The sequence below is a fragment of the Somniosus microcephalus genome, chromosome 6, assembly GCF_052327205.1.
Source record: "Somniosus microcephalus isolate GS21.2 chromosome 6, FLI_Smic_1.0, whole genome shotgun sequence".
Lineage (NCBI taxonomy): Eukaryota > Metazoa > Chordata > Chondrichthyes > Squaliformes > Somniosidae > Somniosus > Somniosus microcephalus.
Window position 1 is genome coordinate 247682005 of NC_140992.1, and position 26053 is coordinate 247708057.

The following is a 26053-nucleotide window of genomic DNA, read 5'->3' on the forward strand; positions in this document are numbered from 1 at the left end:
GAGCGACTGGGGGGAAGAGAGAGAGAGACTGGGGGGGAAGAGAGAGAGCGACTGGGGGGGAAGAGAGAGAGCGACTGGGGGGGAAGAGAGAGAGCGACTGGGGGGGAAGAGAGAGAGCGACTGGGGGGGAAGAGAGAGAGCGACTGGGGGGGAAGAGAGAGAGCGACTGGGGGGGAAGAGAGAGAGAGCGACTGGGGGGGAAGAGAGAGAGCGACTGGGGGGGAAGAGAGAGAGCGACTGGGGGGGAAGAGAGAGAGCGACTGTGGGGGGAAGAGAGAGAGCGACTGGGGGGGAAGAGAGAGAGCGACTGGGGGGGAACGAGAGAGAGCGACTGGGGGGAAGAGAGAGAGCGACTGGGGGGGAAGAGAGAGAGCGACTTGGGGGGGAAGAGAGAGAGCGACTGGGGGGGAAGAGAGAGAGCGACTGGGGGGGGAAGAGAGAGAGCGACTGGGGGGGGAAGAGAGAGAGCGACTGGGGGGGGAAGAGAGAGAGCGACTGGGGGGGAAGAGAGAGAGCGACTGGGGGGAAGGGGGGGAAGGAGAGGGGGGAGGAGGGAAGGGGAGGGGGGAAGGGGAGGGGGGAGGGGGGGAGGGAACGGGGGGAGGGGGGGGAGAGGAGTGCGGAGGGGAGGGGAGGGGGAAGAGGGGGGTGAAGGGGGGGGTGTGGTGGGGGAGGGGAAAGGGGGTGAACGGGAGGGGGGGAAGGGGGGGTGGGGAAGGGGGTGTGGGGGGGAAGTGGGTGTGGGGGGGGTGGGGGGGGAGGGGGTGTGAGGGGAGATAAACTTAAAGTACAGGAAACTTTGTGCTATCTCGGCACCCACGGGACCGAGCTGATGCTTGCCTAAAGTACGCTCTAGAGTTAATGTTGAGAGATACGGAGATTCTTATCTCTGTATTTAACAACAAACACTGTTGCTTAGCAACAGCTTCTAAACACTCAGGTGTGGCCCTGAAGCTCTGAAGCTAAAGCTGTTGCTATAGCTACAGACCTTGCACAGCTACACAGTCGATTGTCTGTCACAGACACAGATTTGGAGCACAGAAGCCCCACCCACTCTATGTTCCTGTACTAAGATGGCCGCGCATGCACTCTGTTACACACTGAATCAAAATGGCGTCGCACTGAAACTTTTTGCCCTCCTTGACAAAGATGTCTGCCGTTAACCTGGGGCTGTCTGCAGAAGAAATTTCCTCAGCTGAAAACACAGGATCTTCAGATTATTATTTGGGGCTTGCAACCTACCCCAGTTGCTTATGAAGCCTCCCCACCTACTGACCCCGGGAATGGAGCTGAGGCAGCACACCCTCTGCCCTCTGCCAGTGTTTGTCTCTGTCTAGGCCGGGAGCCTGGGTCTAGAGTTGCACTGCTGGCAGTTGGAGAAGCCTAGGCCCCGGGCCTGGAAAAACGGTGAAAGGTAGGAGAATTATAGAGGTTAGAGAAAAGATTTACAAATTAATTAACTTTTTTAAAAAACAATTTGTGTTTTAAAAGCAACTTTTTTTTTTTGCTGGAAATGTATTTTTGAAAAGAAAGACGCAGAAAGCAGGAAAAAGAATGGAAGCAAGATGGCGGCGACTCACCTCGGTTCAGAACGATAAGGCCCGCCCACACACGCGCCGATTGGTCGACCGTCAGGTGACCAAAGCGTAGGATTGGTCAATCGTCCCGTCACTCGACCGTAGGAGGGCCCGGCCGCTCGCGGCAGCAACCTGGCGTACGATTGGTCGACCTCGAGGTCACTCTGTCGCTAATGAGCGGATAATGAGATGCTAATGAGCGGAATGTTGAAGGTTTTTCGGATACCGCGGGCGCGATTTTAGCCCGGCCGAAACGTAAATACGCTTAAGGCCGTTTTGGAAAGGTAAGCTTTCTTTCGACGTAACGCACGCATAGGTACGCCCTGTAACTTTCGAGCGCATAGCCCGACAGACGCACACGTGAGGACAGACAGACAGAAGGACAGACAGATCGACCGCTTTATATATATAGATATAGATTACAAGTGCTGTTGCATTTAGACAACAGAGGCACGCCCAAATTCCTTTAGGGAATCCTAATCTTGAACTGCAAAAGTTGGATTTGCTGGCTTTAAATTGCTGAAGCATTTTCACTATAGTGCCTTCAAGTTTTCCAGTGCGAGACATGGAAACAATAGTAACCATTGATGGATGCTGATGGCTGAGCAGTATTATGGAAAAGGGGGAAAAGACCACTTGGGGTTCAGATTAGGGTTGGTAGAAGTGGGCGGAAGAGAGTTGCCGATGAACCCAATGTTTGTTAGCCTGAGGCCTATTGTGTGGAAACAATGCCACCTGGCTTGGAGTCGCAATTGGGATGTAAGTAGAATATATAGTAAATTATATAGCATGACAGAAATAGGCATGACAAGTAGTAAGTGTAACACTTACAGGAAGTGCGTACATAGTATATGTCTTGCTTGACCTGCAAGTCTAACAGTTTCTTCCTGTCACACTTTTTCTGTCACACTTTGGCTCAAAGCAAATCAGAACAGAAAAGGTAGGAATGTACTCAAGAGTCATAACAGAGTCATTTGGCCCATCGAGTCCGTGCCGGCTCTCTGTAGAGCAATCCAGTCAATCCCATTCCCCCGCTCTATCCCCGTAGCCCTGCAAGTTTATTTCCCTCAAGTGCCCATCCAGTGTCGCCCTGAAAACATCGAGTGTGTCCGCTTCCACCACTTCCGTCAGCAGCGAGTTCCAGGTCCTCACCACTCGCTGCGTAAAAAAGCTTTTCCTCACATCCCCCCTGTATATCTTGCCCAAAACCTTAAACCAGTGTCCTCTAGTCCTTGTACCATCAACTAGTGGGAACAGCCTTTCCCCGTCTAGCCTACCCAAACCCATCATAATCATGTACACCTCTATCAAATCACCCCTCAACCTCCTTTGCTCTAATGAAAACAAATCCAGCTTCTCCAACCTGTCCTTGTAGCTAAGATCCCTCTGGTAAATCTCCTCTGCACCCTCTCAAGTGCCTTCACATCCTTCCTAAAGTGTGGTGACCAGAACTGGACATAATACTCCAGTTGTGTCCCAACCAGTGCTTTATAAAGGTTCAGCATAACTTCTCTACTTTTGTACTCAGTACCTCTATTTATGAAGCCCAAGATCCCATATGCTTTGCTAACCACTCTCTCAATATGTCCTGCCACCTTCAGGGACCTATACACATTAACTCCCAGGTCCCTCTGTCCCTGCACACTCTTTAAAACTGTGCCAAGAAGTGTATATTGCCTCTCCCTGTTCCTTCTGCCAAAATGCATCACCTCACACTCCTCTGTGTTAAATTCCGTCTGCTAGCCTTTCTATGTCCTGTTGCAGTCGATTGGCATCATCCTCACTGTTTGCCACACCCCCAAGTTTGGTGTCATCAGCAAATTTAGAAATTCTACTCTGTATTCCAATATCCAGGTCATTTATATAGATCAAAAAAAGCAGTGGCCCCAGCACTGACCCTTGGGGAACACCACTGTTTACTATCCTCCAGTCTGAAAAACAGCCATTTACCACAACTCGCTGTTTTCTGTCCTTAAGCCAATTCCTTATCCAAGCTGCCATTGACCCACCTATTCCATGAGCCTCAATTTTGTTAACCAGCCTTCTATGTGTACTTTGTCAAACACCTTTGTAATGAAATCTGTTTGTCTTGCCTGTATTCCTTTTGCACTCATGTATATTACCCTCCCCCACACGGTGTATAGTTTCACTTCCTCTTTCCTGACTAACCTGGAAGGTTCCAGGTCTTGGCTCTTGGCTCCGCCCCGACTTCTCTTACTTAAAGATCCCAGGATCTGTATGACTCATTCCTGTGAGCCAGTCGGTGTGTTGAGATGTTAGCTCTGATCTTAGTGATTAAAAGCCAACTTGTTAAAATCTATAACTTCTAGTTTTGTGGTTATTGAAGGCACATCAGCCTTCCTAACATCCATGTAGACAACATCCATTGCATTCCCTTCATTAATCCTCCCTGTTACTTCATCAAAAAATTCTGTCTGCTGGTTTTAAATTGACAGTGTGAACCGTTTCTTGTGGGCATGAGCCTAACAGCACCAAACTGTCCCTAATTCAGCACAGATCAACAATCCTACTCAGAAGTCACAGCATGGCTGCTGTGGGAAGTGGAAAAAATGCCAAACTGATACAGTAGAGAAGACAGAGTCATATTGTTAAGCGGAGTTGAAGGAGCTTTACTCTATCTGGCTGTGTTATGCCTGAACTGGGCTGTGCTTGATGTTGATACTGGACACTTGGAATGGAAAGTGTTCTATTCCACAGCTTTCACATCAAATCAAAAAGCAAAGCAATAGAAAACTAACCAAGTGATGGGGTTGGGGGTGTGGGGGGCGGGGCGGGTGGAAAGAGAGAGAACGGAAGGAGACAGGCAGGCAGAGAGAAAAACAGGTAGAGGGAGAGGAGAGAAAAAAAGATAGAGGGAGAAAAGAGAGACATACACACAAGGACAGAAAATCAGAGACACACACACAGGGAAGAAACACACACAAAGTGTGAGAGAGAGAGAGAGAGAGAGAGAGAGAGAGAGAGAGAGAGGGTGGGGAGGAGAGGGGGTGGAGGGGAGAGAAATGGTGGCAGAGGAGAGAGGGGGTGGGAGAGAGAAAGCGAGAGCGGTGGGGGACAGGCAGGCAGAGCTAGAAAGAGAATCGTACTCCAAGGTGAGAAATGAAATGGGGAGAAAATTGTCAAATAAAGAGAGAGAAAAAATCAGTAAAAAATGGTAATAAGTGACAATACATGAAACAGAAACATAGAAGATAGGAGCAGGAGTAGGCCATTCGGCCCCTCGAGCCTGCTCCGCCATTCAATGAGATCATGGCTGATCATCCAAATTCAGTACCCGGTCCCTGCTTTCTCCCCATATCCCTTGATCCCTTTAGCCTTAAGAAATATATCCAACTCCTTCTTGAATATATTTAGTGAATTGGCTTCTACTGCCTTCTGTGGTAGAGAATTCCACAGGTTCACCACTCTCTGGGTGAAGAAATTCCTCCTCATTTCTGTCCTAAATGGCCTACCCCTTATCCTTAGACTGTGATCCCTGGTTCTGGACTCCTCGACCATCGGGAACATCCTTCCTGCATCTAGTCTGTCTAGTCCTGTTAGAATTTTATAAGTTTCAATGAGATCCCCTCTCATTCTTCTAAACTCCAGCGAGTATAAGCCCAATCGACCCAATCTCTCCTCATACGTCATTCCTGCCATCCCAGGTATCAGCCTGGTGAATCTTCGCTGAACTCCTTCCATGGCAAGAACATCCTTCCTCAGATAAGGCGACCAAAACTGCACACAATAATCAAGATGTGGTCTCACCAAGGCCCTGTACAACTGCAGCAAGACATCCTTGTTCCTGTACTCAAACCCTCTCGCTACGAAGGCCAACACACCATTTGCCTTCTTAACCGCCTGCTGCACCTGCATGCTTACCTTCAGCGACTGGTGCACAAGGACACCCAGGTCTCGTTGCACTTCTCCTTCTCCCAATCTATTGCCATTCAGATAATAATCTGCCTTCCTGTTTTTGCCACCAAAGTGCATAACCTCACATTTATCCACGTTATATTGCATCTGCCATGCTTTTGCCCAATCACCCAACCTGTCCAAATCATCCTGGAGTTTCTCGGCATCCTCCTCACAGCACACACGCCCACCCAGCTTTGTGTCGTCTGCAAATTTGGAGATATTACATCTAGTTCCCTTGTCTAGATCATTAATATATATTGTGAATAGCTGGGGTCCAAGGACCGATCCCTGCGGTACCCCACTAGTCACTGCCTGCCACTTGGAAAAAGACCCGTTTATTCCAACTCTTTGCTTTCTGTCTGCCAACCAGTTCTCTATCCAAGTCAATACCTTGCCCCCAATCCCATGTGCCTTAACTTTACACGCTAGTCTCTTATGTGGGACCTTATCAAAAGCCTTCTGAAAGTCCAAATACACCACATCCACTGGTTCTCCCTTATCTATTTTACCAGTTACATCCTCAAAAAATTCCAGTAGATTAGTCAAGCATGATTTACCTTTTGTAAATCCATGCTGACCTTGTCCGATCCTGTCACTGTTTTCCAAGTGCTCTGCTATTACATCTTTTATAATGGACTCTAGCATTTTCCCCACATAAAATAAAATTAGTAGATTAGATCTGAAGTAGAAAATAACTAAGTAGGTGCAAGGAAAATTAATATTGTTTCAAAATATAATGAGGTTATCCTTAACACCTTCTGCGCAGATTTCAAAAACATTTACGAATCCCATCACGTGCTTCATAAACGTAAGCTTGAATATAGTTGATACATTGGGCCCTCAGGATACATTCCTTTCTGATATCAAAAATACTGTGCACCACTGTTACAATGAATAATCTTTTATGTTGGATTAAGAGGACAAGGCCACCTTAAACTGAGATCCCAGGTTTGAAATAAAAGCCTGACAATTTATTTTACTACAGCTGTTAGAAGTTGTAGACTTTATGTAAAAATTCCTTGCAGTATTTAAAATAAATACCATTCCATTCATTATGACCATGAGCATATAGAAGTGTACCAACTGACCTGCAGAAGTTGATCTTGCACTTGAACAACAGATCACTGTCAATCAATAGATTCAATAATAATTACTAGATCAATGCCTGTGCCTCATATTTCTACAAGTTCCCTATGTACTTCTTGTCTGCTATCAACTTGCTAATGCTACCAAGTCATGTGGTTAAGTAACAAGAACAAGAGGATTAATAACATTCAAAAGAAATTGAAACAATCAGTGGAAGAGTTAAGGAAAGGCAGATGGATTTAATGTGGATAAATGTATAATACCAACCTTGAGTAGATCATTGGTGAGTCCATAATTGCAGCAGAGTGCAATTTAGCATACTCTACCTTTAAAAAGAATGGTGATCCGTTGGAGATAGATCAAAGAGTGTCAGAGTGTCAAGAACAACTCTAAACTTAGAGCATTAAGTCACAGGGAGTGAATGACAATTATGAAACTGTTCTCTTCAGAGATAAGATGATTGTGAACAGATATAAGAAAGTAAAGCATGAAAAGCCCATCAAACCCAGATCCCATACAATATTCCTATCATGGATTCTGCTATACTGACTGAGGATGCATTAACACTATCATTGTTGTGTCAGCGCAAAGAAGTTTCCCTTTGCACAATGCCGCAGTTCCAATATACAGTAAAGGTAGGCTGTAACCCAAGTCAGGCTCAGTGGAGCGAAGCACAGTAAGATCCCTGAAGGAGGTAGTCTCTCTCCACTTCAGTCAGTTTGGCCTTTGACATCAAATGTACACTGCATGGTTTAGCATCAATGCAAAGACAAAACTGCTTCAAACCAATGGAAAGCTTCTAGTATAAATGCACCATAAAATAACGAAGGCAAAACAATGCCATCTTTCTCCTTGATCTCCAAGATAGGGGAGCACAAGTCTGCAGTGCCGATTCACACTTGGAACATAAATTATTTAACCTTAGCCAGGTGACATTTCAAATAGTCCCAGCAGAACAGATACACTTGAGTCGCATGCAGTATTTGATTATCTGTCTATAATTACCACCAGGTTAATAAGGCCATAAATAAAGCAAACAAAGCAATGGGGTTTTAGAAGGATAGAATTTTAAAGCAGAGAAGTTATGTTAAACTTGTATAGAACCTTGGTTAGACCACACTTGGGAGTACTGTGATCAGTTCCGGTCTCCATATTATAAAAAGGATATAGTCACGAGAGAAGATGCAAAGAAGATTTACTAGAATATCAGAACTGAGAAGATATACTATCAGGAAAGATTGAACAGGCTGGGGCTCTTTTCTCTAGAAAATAGAAGACTATGGGGTGACCCGATAGAAGTCTTTAAGATGATAAGAACATAAGAACATAAGAAATAGGAGCAGGAGTAGGCCATACAGCCCCTCGAGCCTGCTCCGCCATTCAATAAGATTATGGCCATCATCGACCTCAACTTCACTTTCCCGCCCGATCTCCATTGTGAAAGGGTTTGTTAGGGCAAACGTTGAGAAGATGTTTCCACTTGCAGGGGCGACTAGAACTAGGGACCAAAAATATAACATAGTTACTAATTAATCCAATAAGGAATTCAGGAGAAACTTCTTCACCCAGAGAGTGGTTAGAATGTGAAACTCACTACCACAAGGAGTAGTTGAGGCGACTGGCATAGATGCTTTTAAGGGGAAGCTAGAAAAACACGAGGGAAAAAGAAATAAAAGGATATGTTGATGGGGTTAGATGAAGAAGGGTGGGAGGAGGCTCGTATGGAGCATAAACACCAGCATGGACCGGTTGGGCCGAATGGCCAGTTTCTGTGCTGTAAATACAATGTAATACCACCAATACCCTTCAGTCCCATTCTTATGATCCAGATCTTCAAAATGTCCAGTCTATGATAACAGATTTACTTTGGACAGTGAGCAGAGAACTAGAGGGTAGGGATACACAAGACAGACAAGAGATTGTGATTCCTAGATAGATTGCACAGCAGTGAATCTGGAACAAGCTGCAAACAAAAAGTAGTTCATACTGTAAAAAGAGCTTGAAATTATCTGGTGACTCCCACAAGTTATAGTCTTATACAATAAAAAATACTTTAAACGTTTTGTAAGCATAATAGGAAATGCCCAAAGACACTTAAAAAGGCAAGTCTGCACAATGCCTAAAGGTACTTGGAATCCCTCGAGTAAACACCATTAAAATGCACTGTATGGTAAGAAACATGAACTCTTGAATAGTTTACAATGAAACTTTGATCTATCTTAAAGCACAGTTTTCACCTACAGCAGTTTGTACATGACGTTCTGAATCACCTCCCTTTGGATCATTATCAAACCGCTTTGGAAAGGAAAAGACCTACAGCTACAGTCTTGAGAAGCATTCAATGTTTCTGATTACCTGCAGGTCTGCTTCCAGAGAAGTTACTCTTCGATTGGCTTCTCTTTCAAGTTCCTCCATTGTCTGAACCAGGACATCATTTTGTTCACTCAAGTCATTGATGTAAGACTGCAGAATCTGCACCTTCAACTGAACAAACAAGGAAAAGTAAGCAATATGTAGAAATTCTAGTATTAAACTTATCTTGACAATACCAGACTCGGATCTCAGACAGATATTATTGGTGAATACTTGAAAGGTAAATAAAGGACAGAACGCAAAGAGTAGGAATAAATGGATGCTTTTAACATTGTCAAGATGTAACTAGAATAATGCCCTATGGGTTTGTTTTAGGATATATACACACACCTTTATCTTTAATTTGCACACACACTAGCAGATCTCCCATGGCATTGCACACAGCGGATCAGAGTATACGCTTTTTTTTAGCAAAACAGCAGGGGTGTTCAGTCATGTAAAACACTATGGGTGATTCCTAGGGTCTGGCAGCAGTGTGGGGTAGCAGGGCTTGGCAGCTTTGGGAGACTATGGTGGAGAAAGAGTTCTAGGGTATGGCAATGTCAAGTGTGGCAGCTGTGGGATCAAAGGGTCTAGCAGAATTGGAGATGGACCAAACAAAATGCAACTTGGTCCACCTCAACCCACAGTTCCCAGCCACTCTGGACTTGAGCAATCTGCACAGATTGTGGCCTGAAGCCTTTTTTAAGTGCAAAAGAGAGGAGAGGGAGGGAAACAGAGAGAGAGAAAAAAAAGTGAGAAAGAAAGAAGGAAAGGAAGACCCTCCAAGAACTCTGTATTCCTCCAACTCTGGATTCCTCCAACTCTGGATTCTTGTGCATCCCGATCACTTGTTTCACCCCACCATTGGCAGCCATGCCGTCAGCCATCTTCCCTCCCTACCTCTCCACCTCTCTCCTCCTTAAAACTTATCTCTTTGACCAAGCTTTAAATCAACTGTCCTAATATCTCATTCTTTGGCTCGATGTCAATTTTGGCCTTACTATGCTCCTGTGAAATGCCTTGGAACGTTTTCCTATGTTAAAGGCTCTCTATCAATGCAACTTGATGTTATTGATACCCTTGAGCTTTGCTAAATTACGCAGACGTCTATCCACTGCACCCTCGTCAAGATCCCTTTTTAGCGCAAAAACAGCTTTTCATGCATGTGTAATATATTTGCTCACCCTTCACTTAATGAGCTGATAAATGTGAAGCAAACAATCGTCAAGTTAATCTATTTAGTAAAAACATTTTTAAGACTTTCAGAGTATGTTAATAAGGGTTGCCCATATTTTCATTCAAATATGCCATCCCTGTGCGCACTTTACAATGCCAAAGGACAACAGTAATTTGTTATAAATGTGCTTTTAGTGGATTTAATTCACAAAGCCAACTGTTTGGTATTCAGAAAATTAAAGTGGATGAATGGAAATCCAGTTAAAATTAGTTTTGTCACTGAGGCCAAGGCATATTTCCTGCAAACCATCTGCTTAATTGACACAATAGAAGGATTTTCAGGGAAAAGAACAAACCTGAAAGTCCAACAGTTAGTACTTGCTTCATTTCATCATGACAGTAAAGGCCTTCAGTTATCCTCATGTCTACCTTTCTGCCATTGCCCCAGTCACAAGAAAATTATTGAACAGTACGGTATTACTGGTTTCAAGGTGACTTTTTTTAAACTTGTCATTTCTATTACTGGGTACTTAATGTTCAGATTTTTGCAAGCTTGATGCTATTTTATAGTGACACAAGTGCAATATATTTCAAAGTACAATGTCACGTCACAAAAATAATCTGTAAAAATACAACCATAGCAATGAGAAATAGCGCCGCTGCTTTAGTCACCGTGTGATTGAGAGCTTTCAAAATGTTATAGACCAATTATTTGACGTTTGAACTGCACCTGATGGAGATATACTGGAAAAAAATCAATACGTTATGTTGAAAAGTAATGGCTGTAAAGGACAACATGCAACAGCTGCATCTTTAGTGAGGCAGGTGAACCCCTCAGCAGCACTGTAATTCTGAATTGCCCAACGGTTGGCATGTCTACTCCTTACGTTGTATATTTCTTTGGCCATACGAAGTATTTCTGAGCAAAGGAAGTTAAACTGGTGTTCTCTTCAACATTACTGTCACATAACATGGGGAAACTTTCAGAAACAATAATCCGGGAGAAAATTAACAGCCACTTGGACAAGCATGGACTAATAAAGGAGAGCCAGCATTGATGTGTTAAGGGCAAATCGTGTTTGACCAACTTGATTGAGTTTTTTGATGAGGTAACGGAGAGGGTGGACGAGGGCAGTGCAGTTGATGTTGTGTATACAAACTTTCAAAAGGTGTTTGATAAAGTACCACATATTAGACTTGTTAGCAAAATTGAAGTCCATGGGATAAAAGGGGCAGTAGCAGCATGGTTAGAAAATTGGCTAAGGGATAGAAAACAGAAAGTTGTGGTAAATGGCTATTCTTTAGACTGGGGGAGATATACAGTGGTGATCCCCAAGATTCAGTACTGGGATCAGTACTGTTTTTGATATACATTAATGGCTTGGACTTGTGGGTACTGGGCACAATTTCAAAATTTGCAGATGACACAAAACTTTGAAGTGTAGTAAACAGTGAGGAAGATAGTAATAGACTTCAAGAGGACAGACAGGCTGGTGGAATGGGCGGATGAAATTCAATGCAGAAAAGTGAGGTGATACATTTTGGTAGGAAGAATGAGGAGAGACAATACCTGCTAAATGGTACAATTTTAATGGGGTTGCAAGAAGAGTGAGGCCTGGGGGTGTTTGTGCACAAGTCTTTAAAGGTGGCAGGACAGGTTAGAAAAGTGGTTAAGAGCACGCCAAACACCTCGGGAGATTTCAAAGGTGAGCGACAGCGGCTGGAGTGCGCCAAACCTCAGGAGATTTCAAAGGTGAGCGAGAGCGGCTGGAGAGCACCAAACTTCGGGAGATTTCAAAGGTGAGCAAGAGCGGCTGGAGAGCGCCAAACCTCGGGAGATTTCAAAGGTGAGCGAGAGCGGCTGGAGAGCACCAAACCTCGGGAGATTTCAAAGGTGAGCGAGAGCGGCTGGAGAGCGCCAAACCTCGGGAGATTTCAAAGGTGAGCGAGAGCGGCTGGAGAGCACCAAACCTCGGGAGATTTCAAAGGTGAGCCGGGGCTAAAACGGACCAGTGAGTGTAAAGAAGTAAAAAGTAATCGAAGTGTGACATCACCAGAAAGCAGGTAAGTGATTGGTTGGTGAGTATTTCTCTCTTTCTTGCTTTTTTTCCAAACTTAATTTTTGTGGTTTATAGTTTCTAAGGTCCCTGTTGAGTAGCAAGGGTCCTTGAGTATATCATTTAATTGTAGTGTAATTGGTGGTATTGATTTGATTTAATTTAATTTAAATTAAATAAATTAAAGGGTAGGTCATGGCAGCACAGCTCGGCCCCGTGGCATGCTCCTCCTGCACTATGTGGGAAATCAGGGACACTTCCTGTGTCCCTGACGACCATGTGTGCGGGAAGGGTATCCAGCTGCAACTACTGCCAGACCACATTGCAGCGTGGGAGCTGCAAATGCATACATACTGGAGCATTCACAATGCTGAGGACATCGTGGATAGCACATTTAGGGAGTTGGTCACACCGCAGGTAAAGGCTGCATAGGCAGGAAGGGAATGGGTGACCGCCAAGCAGAGTAGTAGGCGCAGGCAGGTAGTGCAGGGGTCCCTAGTGGCCATCCCCCTCTCAAACAGATATACCGCTTTGGATACTGTTGGGGGAGCTGGCTTATCGTGGGGGAGGGGGAAGCAGCAGTTGCCAACTTCCCAACTTCCTGGCACCATGGGTGGTCCTGCTGTGCAGGACGGGAGGAAAAAAGAACAGGAGAGCTATAGTGATAGGGGATTCTATTGTAAGGGGAATAGATAGGCGTTTCTGTGGCCGCAAACGAGACTCCAGGATGGTACGTTGCCTCCCTGGTGCAAGGGTCAAGGATGTCTCGGAGCAGCTGCAGGGCATTCTAGAGGGGGAGGGTGAACAGCCAGTTGTCGTTGTGCACATAGGTACCAACGATATAGGTAAAAAACGGGATGAGGTCCTAAAAGCTGAATATAGGCAGTTAGGAGGTAAATTAAAAAATAGGAACAATAGGACCTCAAAAGATAGTAATCTCACGATTGCTACCGGTACCACGTGCTAGTCAGAGTAGAAATAGGAGGATATTTCAGCTGAATATGTGGCTAAAAGAATGGTGCAAGAGGGAGGGATTCAAATCCCTGGGACATTGGAACCGGTCCTGGGTGAGGTGGGACCAGTACAAACTGGACGGTTTGCACCTGGGCAGGTCCGGGACTGATGTCCTAGGGGGAGTGTTTGCTGGTGCTGTTGGGGAGGGTTTAAACTAAAATGGCAGGGGGTTGGGAACCAGTGCAGGGAAGCAAGGATAGAAGCAAAAGACAGGAAGGAGAAAAGCAAAAGTGGAAGGCAGAGAAATCAAGGGTGTAAATCAAACAGAGCCAAAGTAAATAATAATTCTAAAAGGACTAACAGTGTTAAAAAACAAGCCTGAAGGCTTTGTGTCTTAATGCGAGGAGCATTCGTAATAAGGTGGATGAATTAGCTGCGCAAATAGATGTAAATGGATATGATATAATTGGGATTACGAAGACATGGCTCCAGGGTGACCAAGGCTGGAAATTCAACATCATGGGGTATTCAATATTCAGGAGGACAGGCAAAAAGGAAAAGGAGGTGGAGTAGCATTGCTGGTTAAAGAGGAGATTAACACAATAGTAAGGAAGGCTATTAGCTCTGATGATGTGGAATCTGTATTGGTAGAGCGGAGAAATATCAAGGGGCAGAAAACGTTAGTGGGAGTTGTATACAGACCCCCAAATAGTAATGCAGAGGTTGGGGATGGCATTAAACGGGAAATTAGAGACACGTGCAATAAGGGCAGAGCAGTCATCATGGGTGACTTTAATCTACATATAGATTGGGCTAACCAAATTAGTAACAATACCATGGAGGAGGAATTCCTAGAGTGTATACGGGATGGCTTCCTGGACCAATATGTCGAGGAACCAACTAGAGAGCAGGCCATCTTAGACTGGGTATTATGTAATGAGAAAGGATTAATTAGCAATCTTGTTGTGCGAGGCCCCTTGGGGAGGAGCGATCATAATATGATAGAATTCTTCATTAAGATGGAGAGTGAAGTAGTTGACTCAGAGACTAGGGTCCTGAATTTAAATAAAGGAAACTACGATGGTATGAGGCGCAAGTTGGCTAGGAAGGATTGGGAAGCGTTACTTAAAGGGTTGGCAGTGGATAGGCAATGGTAAATATTTAAAGATCGCATGGATGAACTACAGAATTTGTTCATCCCTGTCTAGCATAAAAATAAAACAAAAAAGGTGGCGCAACCGTGGCTAACAAGGGAAATTAGGGATAGCATAAAATCCAAGGAGAGGACATATAAATTGGCCAGAAAAAGCAGGATACCTGAGGATTGGAAGCAGTTTAGGATTCAGCAAAGGAGGACAAAAAGATTAATTAAGAGGGGGAAAATAGAGTATGAGAGAAAGCTTGCAGGGAACATAAAAACTGACTGTAAAAGCTTCTATAGATATGTGCAGAGAAAAAGATTGGTGAAGTCAAGCATTGGTCCCTTGCAGTCAGAATCAGGGGAATTTATAATGCGGAACAAAGAAATGGCAGCCAATTAAATACATATTTTGGTTCTGTCTTCACAAAGGAGGACACAAGTAACCTCCCAGAGATGTCGGGGAACATAGGGTCTGATGAGAGGGAGGAACTGAATGAAATCAGTATTTGTAGGGAAATGGTGTTAGGGAAATTAACGTAATTGAAAGCCGATAAATCCCCAGGGCCTGATAATCTACATCCTGGGGTACTTAAGGAAGTGCCCCAAGAAATAGTAGATGCATTGCTGGTCATCTTCCAAAATTTGATAGTCTCTGGCACAGTTCCCATGGACTGGAGGGTAGCTAATGTAACCCCACTATTTAAAAAAGGCGGTAGAGAGAAAACAGGGAATTATAGACCGGTAAGCCTGACATCGGTAGTGGGGAAAATGCTAGAGTCCATTATAAAAGATGTAATAGCAGAGCACTTGGAAAACAGTGACAGGATCAGACAAAGTCAACATGGATTTGCAAAAGGTAAATCGTGCTTGACTAATCTACTGGAATTTTTTGATGATGTAACTGGTAGAATAGATAAGGGAGAACCAGTGGATGTGGTGTATTTGGACTTTCAGAAGGCTTTCGATAAGGTCCCGCATAAGAAATTAGTGTGCAAAGTTAAAGCACATGGGATTGGGGGTAAGGTACTGACTTGGATAGAGAACTGGTTGGCAGACAGGAAGCAAAGAGTTGGAATAAACGGGTCTTTTTCCAAGTGGCAGGCAGTGACTAGTGGGGTACCGCAGGGATCGGTGCTAGAACCCCAGCTATTCACAATATATATTAATGATCTAGACGAGGGGACTAGATGTAATATCTCGAAGTTTGCAGACGACACAAAGCTGGGTGAGCGTGTGTGCTGTGAGGAGGATGCAGAGAAACTCCAGTATGATTTGGACAGGTTGGGTGATTGGGCAGATGCATGGCAGATGCAGTATAAATGTGGATAAATGCGAGGTTATCCACTTTGGTGGCAAAAACAGGAAGGCAGATTATTATCTGAATGGCAATAGATTGGGAGAAGGGGAAGTGCAACGAGACCTGGGTGTCCTTGTGCACCAGTCGCTGAAGGTAAGCATGCAGGTGCAGCAGGCGGTTAAGAAGACAAATGGTATGTTGGCCTTCATAGCGAGAGGATTAGAGTACAGGAGCAAGGATGTCTTGCTGCAGTTGTACAGGGCCTTGGTGAGACCACACCTTGAGTATTGTGTGCAGTATTGGTCACCTTATCTGAGGAAGGATGTTCTTGCCATGGAGGGAGTGCAGCGAAGATTCACCAGACTGATACCTGGGATGGCAGGAATGACGTATGAGGAGAGATTGGGTCGATTGGGCTTATATTCGCTGGAGTTTAGAAGAATGAGAGGGGATCTCATTGAAACTTATAAAATTCTAACAGGACTAGACCAAGACTAGATGCAGGAAGGATGTTCCCAATGGTAGGGGTGTCCAGAACCAGGGGTCACAGTCTAAGGATAAGGGGTAAGCCATTTAGGACTGAGATGAGGAGGAATTTCTTCACCCAGAGAGTGGTGAACCTGTGGATTTCTCTACCACAGAAGGCAGTTGAGGCCAATTCATTAAACATATTCAAGAAGGAGTTAGATATATTTCTTAAGGCTAAAGGGATCAAGGGATATGGGGAGAAAGCAGGGACAGGGTACTGAATTTGGATGATCAGCCATGATCTCATTAAATGGCGGAGCAGGCTCGAGGGGCCGAATGGCCTACTCCTGCTCCAATCTTCTCTGTTTCTATAAAGCATATGGGATCCTGGGCTTCATAAATAGAGACATAGAGTACAGAAGCCATGAAGTTATGCTAAACCTTTATAAAACACTAGTTTGGCCCCAGCTGGAGTACTGTGTCCAATTCTGGACACCACGCTTTAGGAAGGACATGAGGCTTTGGAGAGGGTACAGAAGCGATTTACTAGAATAGTTCCAGGGATGAGAGTTTACAGTTACAGGAAACTCTCGATTTACCGGCACCTAAATAACCGGAAATCTCTGTTAACCGGCAAAATTCAGGAGTAGGTTCAGGTAAGTTTTACTTCATATTAGTGGCCGTTCCTGGATCTGTGGCTGTGTATCCGGGGTTCCTGCACCTGTTGCTAAGCAATAGGGATGCTTGGTCTGTGTACGGGGTTCCTGCACCTGTTGCTAAGCAACAGGGAAGCCTGGATTTGTTGCTGTGTAAGGAGCTCTCGTACCTTTTAACTATACCTCTCTGTAATCCGGACTTTTTGATAAACCGGCACCACACCGGTCCCGTCGGTGCCGGATAAAAAAGAGTTTCCTGTACATGGATAGACTGGAGAAGCTGGGGTTGTTCTCCTTAGAGCAGAGAAGGCTAAGAGGAGATTTGATAGAAGTGTTTAAAATCATGAAGGGTTTAGATGGAGTAAATACAGAGAAACTGTTTCCAATGGCTGAAGGGTCGATAATGAGAGGGCACAAATTTAAGGTGATTGGCAAAAGAACCAGGGGCGATGTGAGGCAAAACATTTTTACACAACAAGTGGCTAGGATTTGGAATGCACTGACTGATAGGTTGCTATTGAATCTGTTGCTATTGAATCTGTAACCAAAAGGGAATTGGATAAATACTTGAAGCAGTAAAAATTATTGGGGTATGGGAAAAGAGCAGGGGAATGGGACTAACTGCATTGCTCTTCGAAAGAGCCGGCACAGACTCGATGGCCAAAATGCCTTCTTCTGTGCTGTACTATTTTCTATAACTAGCTAATCACTAGACCACGGGGGAACAATTGGGTTGCTTTGCGCCTCCAGTTAGCGTCCCCGGGGGCACAAAGCCCCTAGCGCCTGGGCACGGCACCACTAACATCTCCCACGAAATTCAGCGGGAGGTTAGCGGCGGCAGTAGCCGGTAGCACCCCGTGGCGATTAAGTCATCGTCGTGTGCAGCGCCTCGCTCGCAACCTTCAGTTGCGCCCCTGACCTATCACCAGACGATATGTCAGACAGGGTCAGGGTGGCGTTTCTGCTGCCGCAGCGGCGCTACTTAAAGGGCAGGTGTCGGGCGGCCTTTTTTTTTGGCCGACTGCTAGTACCTGCCCTCTTCCCCTTTTTTCTTCGGGGTGCCGGCTGCGATCGCTCAGCCCAGCACTCCTCTCAAGTGCCGGGCTGTTTTCCTGGCACCCCGCTCCCCAGTGGTCCAGCAGGGCTCCGGTGCGTGCAGCGCTATGCTTAATCAGGGGAGGAGGCCTGCAATGACGCAGCACTACGTGCTGATGTGCGTGGCACTGTTGAACGTAGAGCCGTGAAATTCACTGGTAGCGCCCCAAGGAGGGGGAGCGCTTCCAGTAGCGCCCCGCCTCCTGCTCGGAGCGCTACTACTGAATTTACGGCACTGGGGCGCTAAGTTTTTCAGGGCGCTACCAGTGACATTAGCGCCCCAAAGGGGGTGCCACCAAATTTTCCCCCCTGACTGACTATCCTTGAATAGACCATTTCCATTAGCAATGTGCAATACGAAAGTAGAGTAGAACATTTCTATACGGTGACATCTGGGGTAGTTTAAATTTAAAGAGTCTTTCATCTTCAATGACCCTTTAAGGAAAGTGTAACTGTCTTTCGAATGCACTGTTTTTACTATGAACTTTTGTATTGCACCAGACCTATGTTAGTGCCGCTGGGTTCCTCGAGGGCAAGTTTATGGAGGGTGGAAGATGAGAGGCCGGCCAAGACAACATTAAAATAGTCGAGTCTGGAGGCAACAAAAGCATTGATGAGGGTTTCAGCAGCAGATGGGCTGAGGTAGGGGCGTAGACAGGTGTTGTTACAGGGGTGGAGTAGGCGATCTTTGTGATGGAGAGGATATGGGGTCAGAAGCTCAGCTCAGGGTCAAATAGGACGCCGAGGTTGTGAACACAGATCAAGCTTGAAGAAATCAAAATGATACCAACTACCAGTCAGTGTATTATCCTGCCAGTACATGCTCTAATATGCCTCACTCAAATCAGCACACAATGCAGCTAGAAAACAAGTAAATTCTGGTTCAAACACCATTGAACAGAGAAACTCATTGCAATAATGTTGTACATTGACTATTTCTGCGGCTCATACCTCAAATCCTATATTCCCTATAGGATCATACATCTCAGAGGTCAAAATAAATTTAATAAATGCTTTTAAGCCTGCAAAACCCAATTAGAACAGATGGGTTGTGCAAATTAAATATATGGCTACATTCTTATGTATATCTATTGCCAAGCATTTCAGGAAAGGCACCACATATGAACAAAAAAGGAATATAACAATGCCACTTCAGAAAATATGATTTACTCATTATTAGAGGAAATAACCATAAATTCTATTATTTGAAATACTGATAATCTTGATATTTCTGGTAAGGGTATAAAATAACACACATTAGAACTGTCTGGACTCATTAAGATATCACTATACATGAATTAATGCTTTTAATGCATGGCTCATTTACACATAAATGGCCTCAATTAACATTCATGGTTCACACATTTAACTTTATAATACAAACATATACACTGTATAAACATAACTTAAAGGAGTACATATTCACACACAGCTGGCTGTAATTGTAAAGGTTAAATCCTCAACTTGAAAATGTTAAAATCATTAATTTTGTAGTCATTCATGTTACTGTTCTATAATCAAGTTTTTGTAATTTAGTGTACTTTGATCTATATACAAATATATCATGTCTGCTGAATAAAATTAAAAATCTATTAATTAGAGTAGTCTGACAAAAAAGAACATTTTATAGAACTACATTTTACTTTATTGTAAAGCTGATTAATTTTGAATCGGTTCTTGCCAAAATGGGAACTCCAGGGTAGCACATCAGTGGTGCGACATGGGCTCACATCTGCAGTTTGCTCTTCAAATGAATTGTCAGTCTTGATTCTGGTGGTGTAGTGAGGTAACAAGCAGAGGCTCGACACTTCTCCCTGTTAAAGGTAGGGGGGGTGGTGGTGTATGATCAAAAAAAGGAAATGTCATTTCAATCAGATTCCCTCATTTATCTCCCAGTGGTTGGCTTAAAGTGGCATTGGTCTGGGAGTTCTGAACAATGGCAGCGGCATGCCCACAACCCCAAAATCCTGCACATTTTTGGGATGAAGTTGTATCTACCAATCACTCGAACATGGCTCCTTGCTCTCAGCACCAGAACCAATCCAGAAGCTTACTCCTCCACTGCCTTAAGTTCAAGGCCCAACTATTACATTATGCGTAGGGGGTGGTGGGGGAAGAGGGGAAATGGCAGCACTGTAAAAGAATGGGACTGGTATTAGCAATAGTATAAGCCAGCTCATTAAAATCAGCATGTCTAATTTCCTGCTCTCTGAAGAGCCACTCCTCAAGTCTACAGCATAGTAAGTTTAAATCCACTAATTTGAATGCCGCATGCTGCTGCTGGTAACAATTTTACTCTTCCTAGTGTTGTTGTTCCTCACTCTACAGCATATGTTCAACCGGAACTCGATCAAAACAATGGTCTGGAATTTGTGATGAGAATAATGGTGAGGCTATCAGCGTTCACTGTTATAATGGATGAAATCTGACAGCAACTTCTGGAGTACACACATGCACATTTTAATGCGGAATTCCAAAATTGCTGTCAGAGATATCCTGCTCCTCCACAGGGTGCGCTGTTGCAGTCCTCACCAATTGACTCGGCATTGAAATGACTGCAACGGCATGAACTTGGGTACTTGCCTAGTTCCGCACTAAAGACGGCTGAAGAAGTTACGGCTGGTGCATTCAGGAGTAAGTGATCTTTTAATGGCGTAATAAGTGATAATTACTGCTGATCAACCTGAAAAATTAATTTTACAAGTGTGGCATCTCATTCCCTCAGAAGAAAATTAGTGTTGGAGATTTTTTTTTTTTTTAAATTTAAATTTAAAACTTCTTTACTTTTCCTGTATTTATCTTTTACCTTTCTCCCTTAATCCCATCTGTATTTCCCAATCTTCATTTTGCTTTCCGTACATCATTTAAATCTAATTTATATGTCCTGCTTTATACTTCTTGGTTTGGACTCTGCATGTCTCGGTGAGGATTCTTCAATCTGATTGGTTGAAGAGCCACACTGTTCACACACGTCAGATGCCCTGTGGAGGGCGCCGCACTGGAAAAGACGCCGGATTAGTGGAAATCGCAGCTGACAAACCCACAAAAAGTCAGCGAGGTGAACGTCGAATGCTGTTCCTCCACCTCAGAGCAAAATACAGCCCATAATACATTGTAGAAACTAAGAGCACAAGACCATTATTTAACTTATTTTTTTGTGGAGCTCTTTCTAAAATCCTGGGTACATCCCCAAATGAGGGAGAAAGAAAATGTAAGTTATAGAAATAGAAGTGTCTTTACCCTTACCCAAGAAAAAGCCTTTCCAGTCTCCCCGGTGTATCACCCAATTTCCTTTTAGTCAGAAAGATGTTTATTAGGGGTTCTTTAGTCCTGTGCATGCTTGTCATCTATGGTGCTCTATAATCTAATGGCAGGTGCAAGCTTCTGCATGAACATAGCTTCTGCAACTTTACATCTTTTCAATCAATTGTATGATTTTTTTAACTGCTACAAAAACGGGACAGGTTGGGGGGTGGTTGGGCTTTAATTTAGGCCAGACCAATAAGATCCTTTAAGACAAAAACTCCAATTTGAATGAATCTGTAAACAGTTCCTTAGATTGGCCGGGAGAGGGGGGGACGACGACACGTTGGAGCTCCAACACGCAGCACCACAGAATGGTGCAATGCGTGTTCCCTTGCAAATCTCATTATGCTGTTGTCTGGAAAGAAATATGGAGCGTATATAGTCATTCTTGTATGCCTCTCAGCAGTCAGCACAAGAATGGCACTGGCAGAAGTCAGAGATCGGGCTGTCTGTCCAACCTCTAGGCCACAGGAGGTACAAAACCTTTAGATTGAAACACTAAACTTAGTCATGGTGCAATGGATTCGATACCAGCCACTCATCCCTTGGACCTGGGCTCAAATCGAGTCCAGATTAATGTGATTAAAAGTTCTCCTGTCTGCCAGTTGTAAAGGTCCTATGTGAAAAAGAGTTTAAAAAGTCTCAATCTAGATCCTCAAACCAACACAAAACTACTAATGTAACACTAATTGGCAACAAATTGGGCATTTCTCTGAGAAAATCCAACGGCAACAATGATACATTAAAGGCTCTTCTAAATTAGGGCATAAGCACATTATTGGAGCGGTGTTGAGGAATCTTTACTCTGTGCTATGCCCGATTTGAAGAGCTTGATGCAGACACTGAGGGGTCGATTTTGTCGAACCTGTCGGGAAGAAGGCGGGACTTCCCCTTTCGGGTTTCTGACCCGCCTACTTCAACGACTGGCCAATCCGCGCAATTTTCCCTTGATTGACCTCGTTGCGGGCTCAGCAGGCCAATTAAGGGCCACCCGGCAACAGGTGACGTCACAGACTGAAATTTCATCTGTCAAGATTTCTGACAGATGAAATATCAGTGTTTAACAGCTGTTTGAAGCTGTCAAACACTGACAGTCTGATTTCTAAGATGAGTCCTTCTGCGCAGACTCATTTAGAAATCTCAGCAGCACTTTTGACAGATCGCAGCCGTTCAGCTTTCAGTTCCGGGTGAGTGATGCACTCCCGACGGCTACAGGAAGAAAGGCTGTTAAGGTAAGTAAAGGTAAGTAAAAGTTCTTCACACACTTTAGACACACCAAACACACTTACCTTTATACTCATGCACCCATCACTCACCTGAGTGCCGACATCGCGACCCCTCCAACTCATTCAACCCGACGGCCCGCTGCTCTAACCTGGCGTGGTTTGGAGCCGTCGGGAAACCCACACGAAACCCCTCAAAATGGGGATTAGGCTAAAAACTGCCTGTTAACTACCTGTTAACAGGCAGTTAATTGGCACTAATCCCTTCCCGCCTGGTTTCGGTGGGTCCCAGTGCGGGCCGGGTACCCGCCGCCCCTGAAACTTACGTGGGGCGGGGTTTTGGGCGGGATGGTGTCGGGACCCCCAAAGTCGGGATTTCCCCCCCCCACGCCTGAAACCCCGCCTGACGGCTCCCCGAAAATCTAGCCCTGAATGTCTAAAATGGAAAATATTATATTCCATTTCTAGCACCAACATGTTTTATCTTGGAGTGCGCAAAATTCACACTCCCCAAATGTGGTTAGGGATCTACTGCCCTCAGGCAGTTAAGGCTTTCAGTCTCAATCTGTGCTGGCTCAGCTGAACTTGGTGGACAGCCATGGGAACACTGCAGTTGGCCTCAATGCCCTTGGACTGGGATGGGGAAAATTGGCAGGATTCCTGCTCATCACCATCCAGCACCCCCTGCTATCAGTGCATGTATAGATTGGATAAGGACAGAAACAAGCTCAGGTTTAATGACTCCCATGGTTGAATAGCCTACAGATGCTCTCTTTCAAGGCCACCATATGAAGAATAGCCAGCTGGATGAGATTAATCACAGAATTGTATCTCTATTCAAAAAAGGTGGTAGAGAAAGAGCGGGGAATTATAGACCGGTAAGCCTGACATCAGTAGTGGGGAAAATGCTAGAGTCCATTATAAAAGATGTAATAGCAGAGCACTTGGAAAGCAGTGACAGGATCGGACAAAGTCAACATGGATTTACAAAAGGTAAATCATGCTCGACTAATCTACTGGAATTTTTTGAGGATGTAACTGGTAAAATAGATAAGGGAGAACCAGTGGATGTGGTGTATTTGGACTTTCAGAAGGCTTTCAATAAGGTCCCACATAAGAGATTAGCGTGCAAAATTAAGGCACATGGGATTGGGGGCAAGGTATTGACTTGGATAGAGAACTAGTTGGTGGAAAGAAAGCAAAGAGTTGGAATAAATGGGTCATTTTCCGAGTGGCAGGCAGTGACTAGTGGGGTACCGCAAGGATCGGTCCTCGGACCCCAGCTGTTCACAATATATTATGATCTGGACAAGGGAATTGGATGTAATATCTCCAAATTTGCAGACGACACAAAGCTGGGTGGGAGGGTAAACTGTGAGGAGGATGTCGTGAAACTCCAGTACGTTTTGGACAGGTTGGGTGATTGGGCAGAAACATGGCAAATGCACTATAATGTGGATAAATGTGAGGTTATCCACTTTGGTGGCAAAAACAGGAAGGCAGATTATTTGAATGGCAATAGATTGGGAGAAGGGGAAGTGCAAAGAGACCTGGGTGTCCTTGTGCACCAGTCGCTGAAGGTAAGCATGCAGGTGCAGCAGACGGTTAAGAAGGCAAATGGTATGTTGGCCTTCGTAGCAAGAGGGTTCGAGTACAGGAACAAGGATGTCTTGCTACAGTTGTACAGGGCCTTGGTGAGACCACACCTTGAGTATTGTGTGCAGTTTTGGTCACCTTACCTGAGGAAGGACGTTCTTACCATGGAGGGAGTGCAGCGAAGATTCACCGGGCTGATACCTGGGATGGCAGGAATGACGTACGAGGAGAGATTGTGTCAATTGGGCTTATACTCACTGGAGTTTAGAAGATTGAGAGGGGATCTCATCGAAACCTATAAAATTCTGTCAGGTCTGGACAGACTAGATGCAGGAAGGATGTTTCTGATGGCTGGGGAGTCCAGAACCAGGGGTCATAGTCTAAGGATAAGGGGTAAGCCATTTAGGACTGAAATGAGGAAGAATTTCTTCACCCAGAGAGTGGTGAACCTGTGGAACTCTCTGCCACAGAGGGTGTGGTGTATGTGCCTTTAAGAGCAATTATGGTGTATGTGCCTTTAAGAGCCCCAGGTGTGCGTAATGCCGGTAATTGCCACTTGGGCTATATAAGCCTGTGTATTGTGTATATCCTTTAGAAACCCCCCCCAGACTTGCTTAGTAAATACCTATGAACCAACTCCTGTCTTCAGTGTCTTTATCTACACACGGACACTACAGTGGCGACGAAGTGGAAACGGACTTACCTGCAATTCGGCAGCACCTCAAGGACATCGATTCCTCCAGCGTCCAGAAGACTCAAGGAAGTAAGAGAAACTGTGGTTTCACCAGCTGGCCAAGCTGGTGACAGGTACTGCGCTAATCCTTCCTGGGCGTCAGGCTGGAGCTCCAGCGGCGGGCTCTACAGCTGAGACAGGCAGCGAAATCGGAGGCAAGCAATAACGGACTGGGAGGGTGCACTCGAGAGACGGCCGGCGCGGCAAGCAGGTCAGCGTTTAGACCTCCGTCGGGAACGAGTCTCCAACAGTGAATAAACTGAAACCACAGTAAAACAGCGTTGTTATCGGTAGCAGCGGCGGGAAAGCGCGGGAAGCGCCATATCGTTGCTACAGAGAGAAAAAAAAAAGCGCGGGAAGCGCCATATCTTTTCTGAAATGCCTAAATCTGGTAATATTGAGGCTTTTGATGGCGAAATAGAAGATTGGACCACATACGTGGAAAGAGTAGAGGTTTATTGCACTGCAAATGGAATAACAGATGAAAAAAAAGCTTCAGTACTTCTGAACTTAATGGGCGCGAAGACATACGGGCTGTTACGAAATTTAATCACTCCAGTCAAACCAAAGGACAAGACTTTTAAAGAAATTGTTGATACCCTGCAGGAGCATTTAAACCCAACACCGCTGCTGATAGCGGAACGATTCAAGTTCTTCAAGAGAAATCAACACAAGAATGAAAGTAACGCTGATTACCTAACCGAATTAAGAAAGCTATCAAAGTACTGCCAATTCGGAGCAGGACTATCGGATTATCTTCGAGACAAATTTGTTTGCGGTCTCTTAAGTGAAGGAACACAAAAAAAACTGCTTTCTGAAAAAGATTTAACATTGGACAAAGCTTTCAGTATGGCTGTATCATACGAAGCAGCAGCAAAAGGAGCTGCAGAGATACAACAAGAGACACAGGACTTCGGCACCCATAAAATGACACAGGAGTTCGGAAGATGTTATCGCTGCGGCAGATCCACCCATAACCAGAGGGACTGCTGGTTCAAGGGCAAAGCATGCAGGCAATGTGGTAAGATTGGACACATTGCACGGGTATGCCAATCTGGACAAAATAAATCCACTGACAGAAAACAAAAAATCAATAAAGAAAAGTACAGGAAGGTACAAATGATGACGGACAATAGCTCCGAAGACCAGAATAGCGATAGCGACTCCGGAAACAAGAGACTAAGCTGTCTCAAATTACATAATGTACTTGCCAAAGAGGATTACCAAACCATTTGGGTTACCCTCACAATAGCAGGGTCCCCAGTTAAAATGGAGCTAGATACAGGATCAGCTCTAACCGTAATAAATCGACGAGATTACGAGAGGCTATTTTCGCATATACCTCTAAAAGACACATCCATTATCTTAAAAACATATACGGGGCAGAAAGTCTACCCCAAAGGAAAAATAAGGGT

The 26053-nt window shown here is 44.7% G+C and overlaps 1 protein-coding gene across 1 annotated transcript in view; it reads right to left on the minus strand.

Annotated features, from left to right (window-relative positions):
* Positions 1–26053, minus strand: part of pmfbp1 (polyamine modulated factor 1 binding protein 1) — an 840874-nt gene that overhangs the window by 739621 nt on the left and 75200 nt on the right. Inside the window, 1 exon segment of the mRNA XM_085991731.1 lies at positions 8937–9065. Coding sequence (XP_085847857.1) covers positions 8937–9065 — 129 coding nt within the window.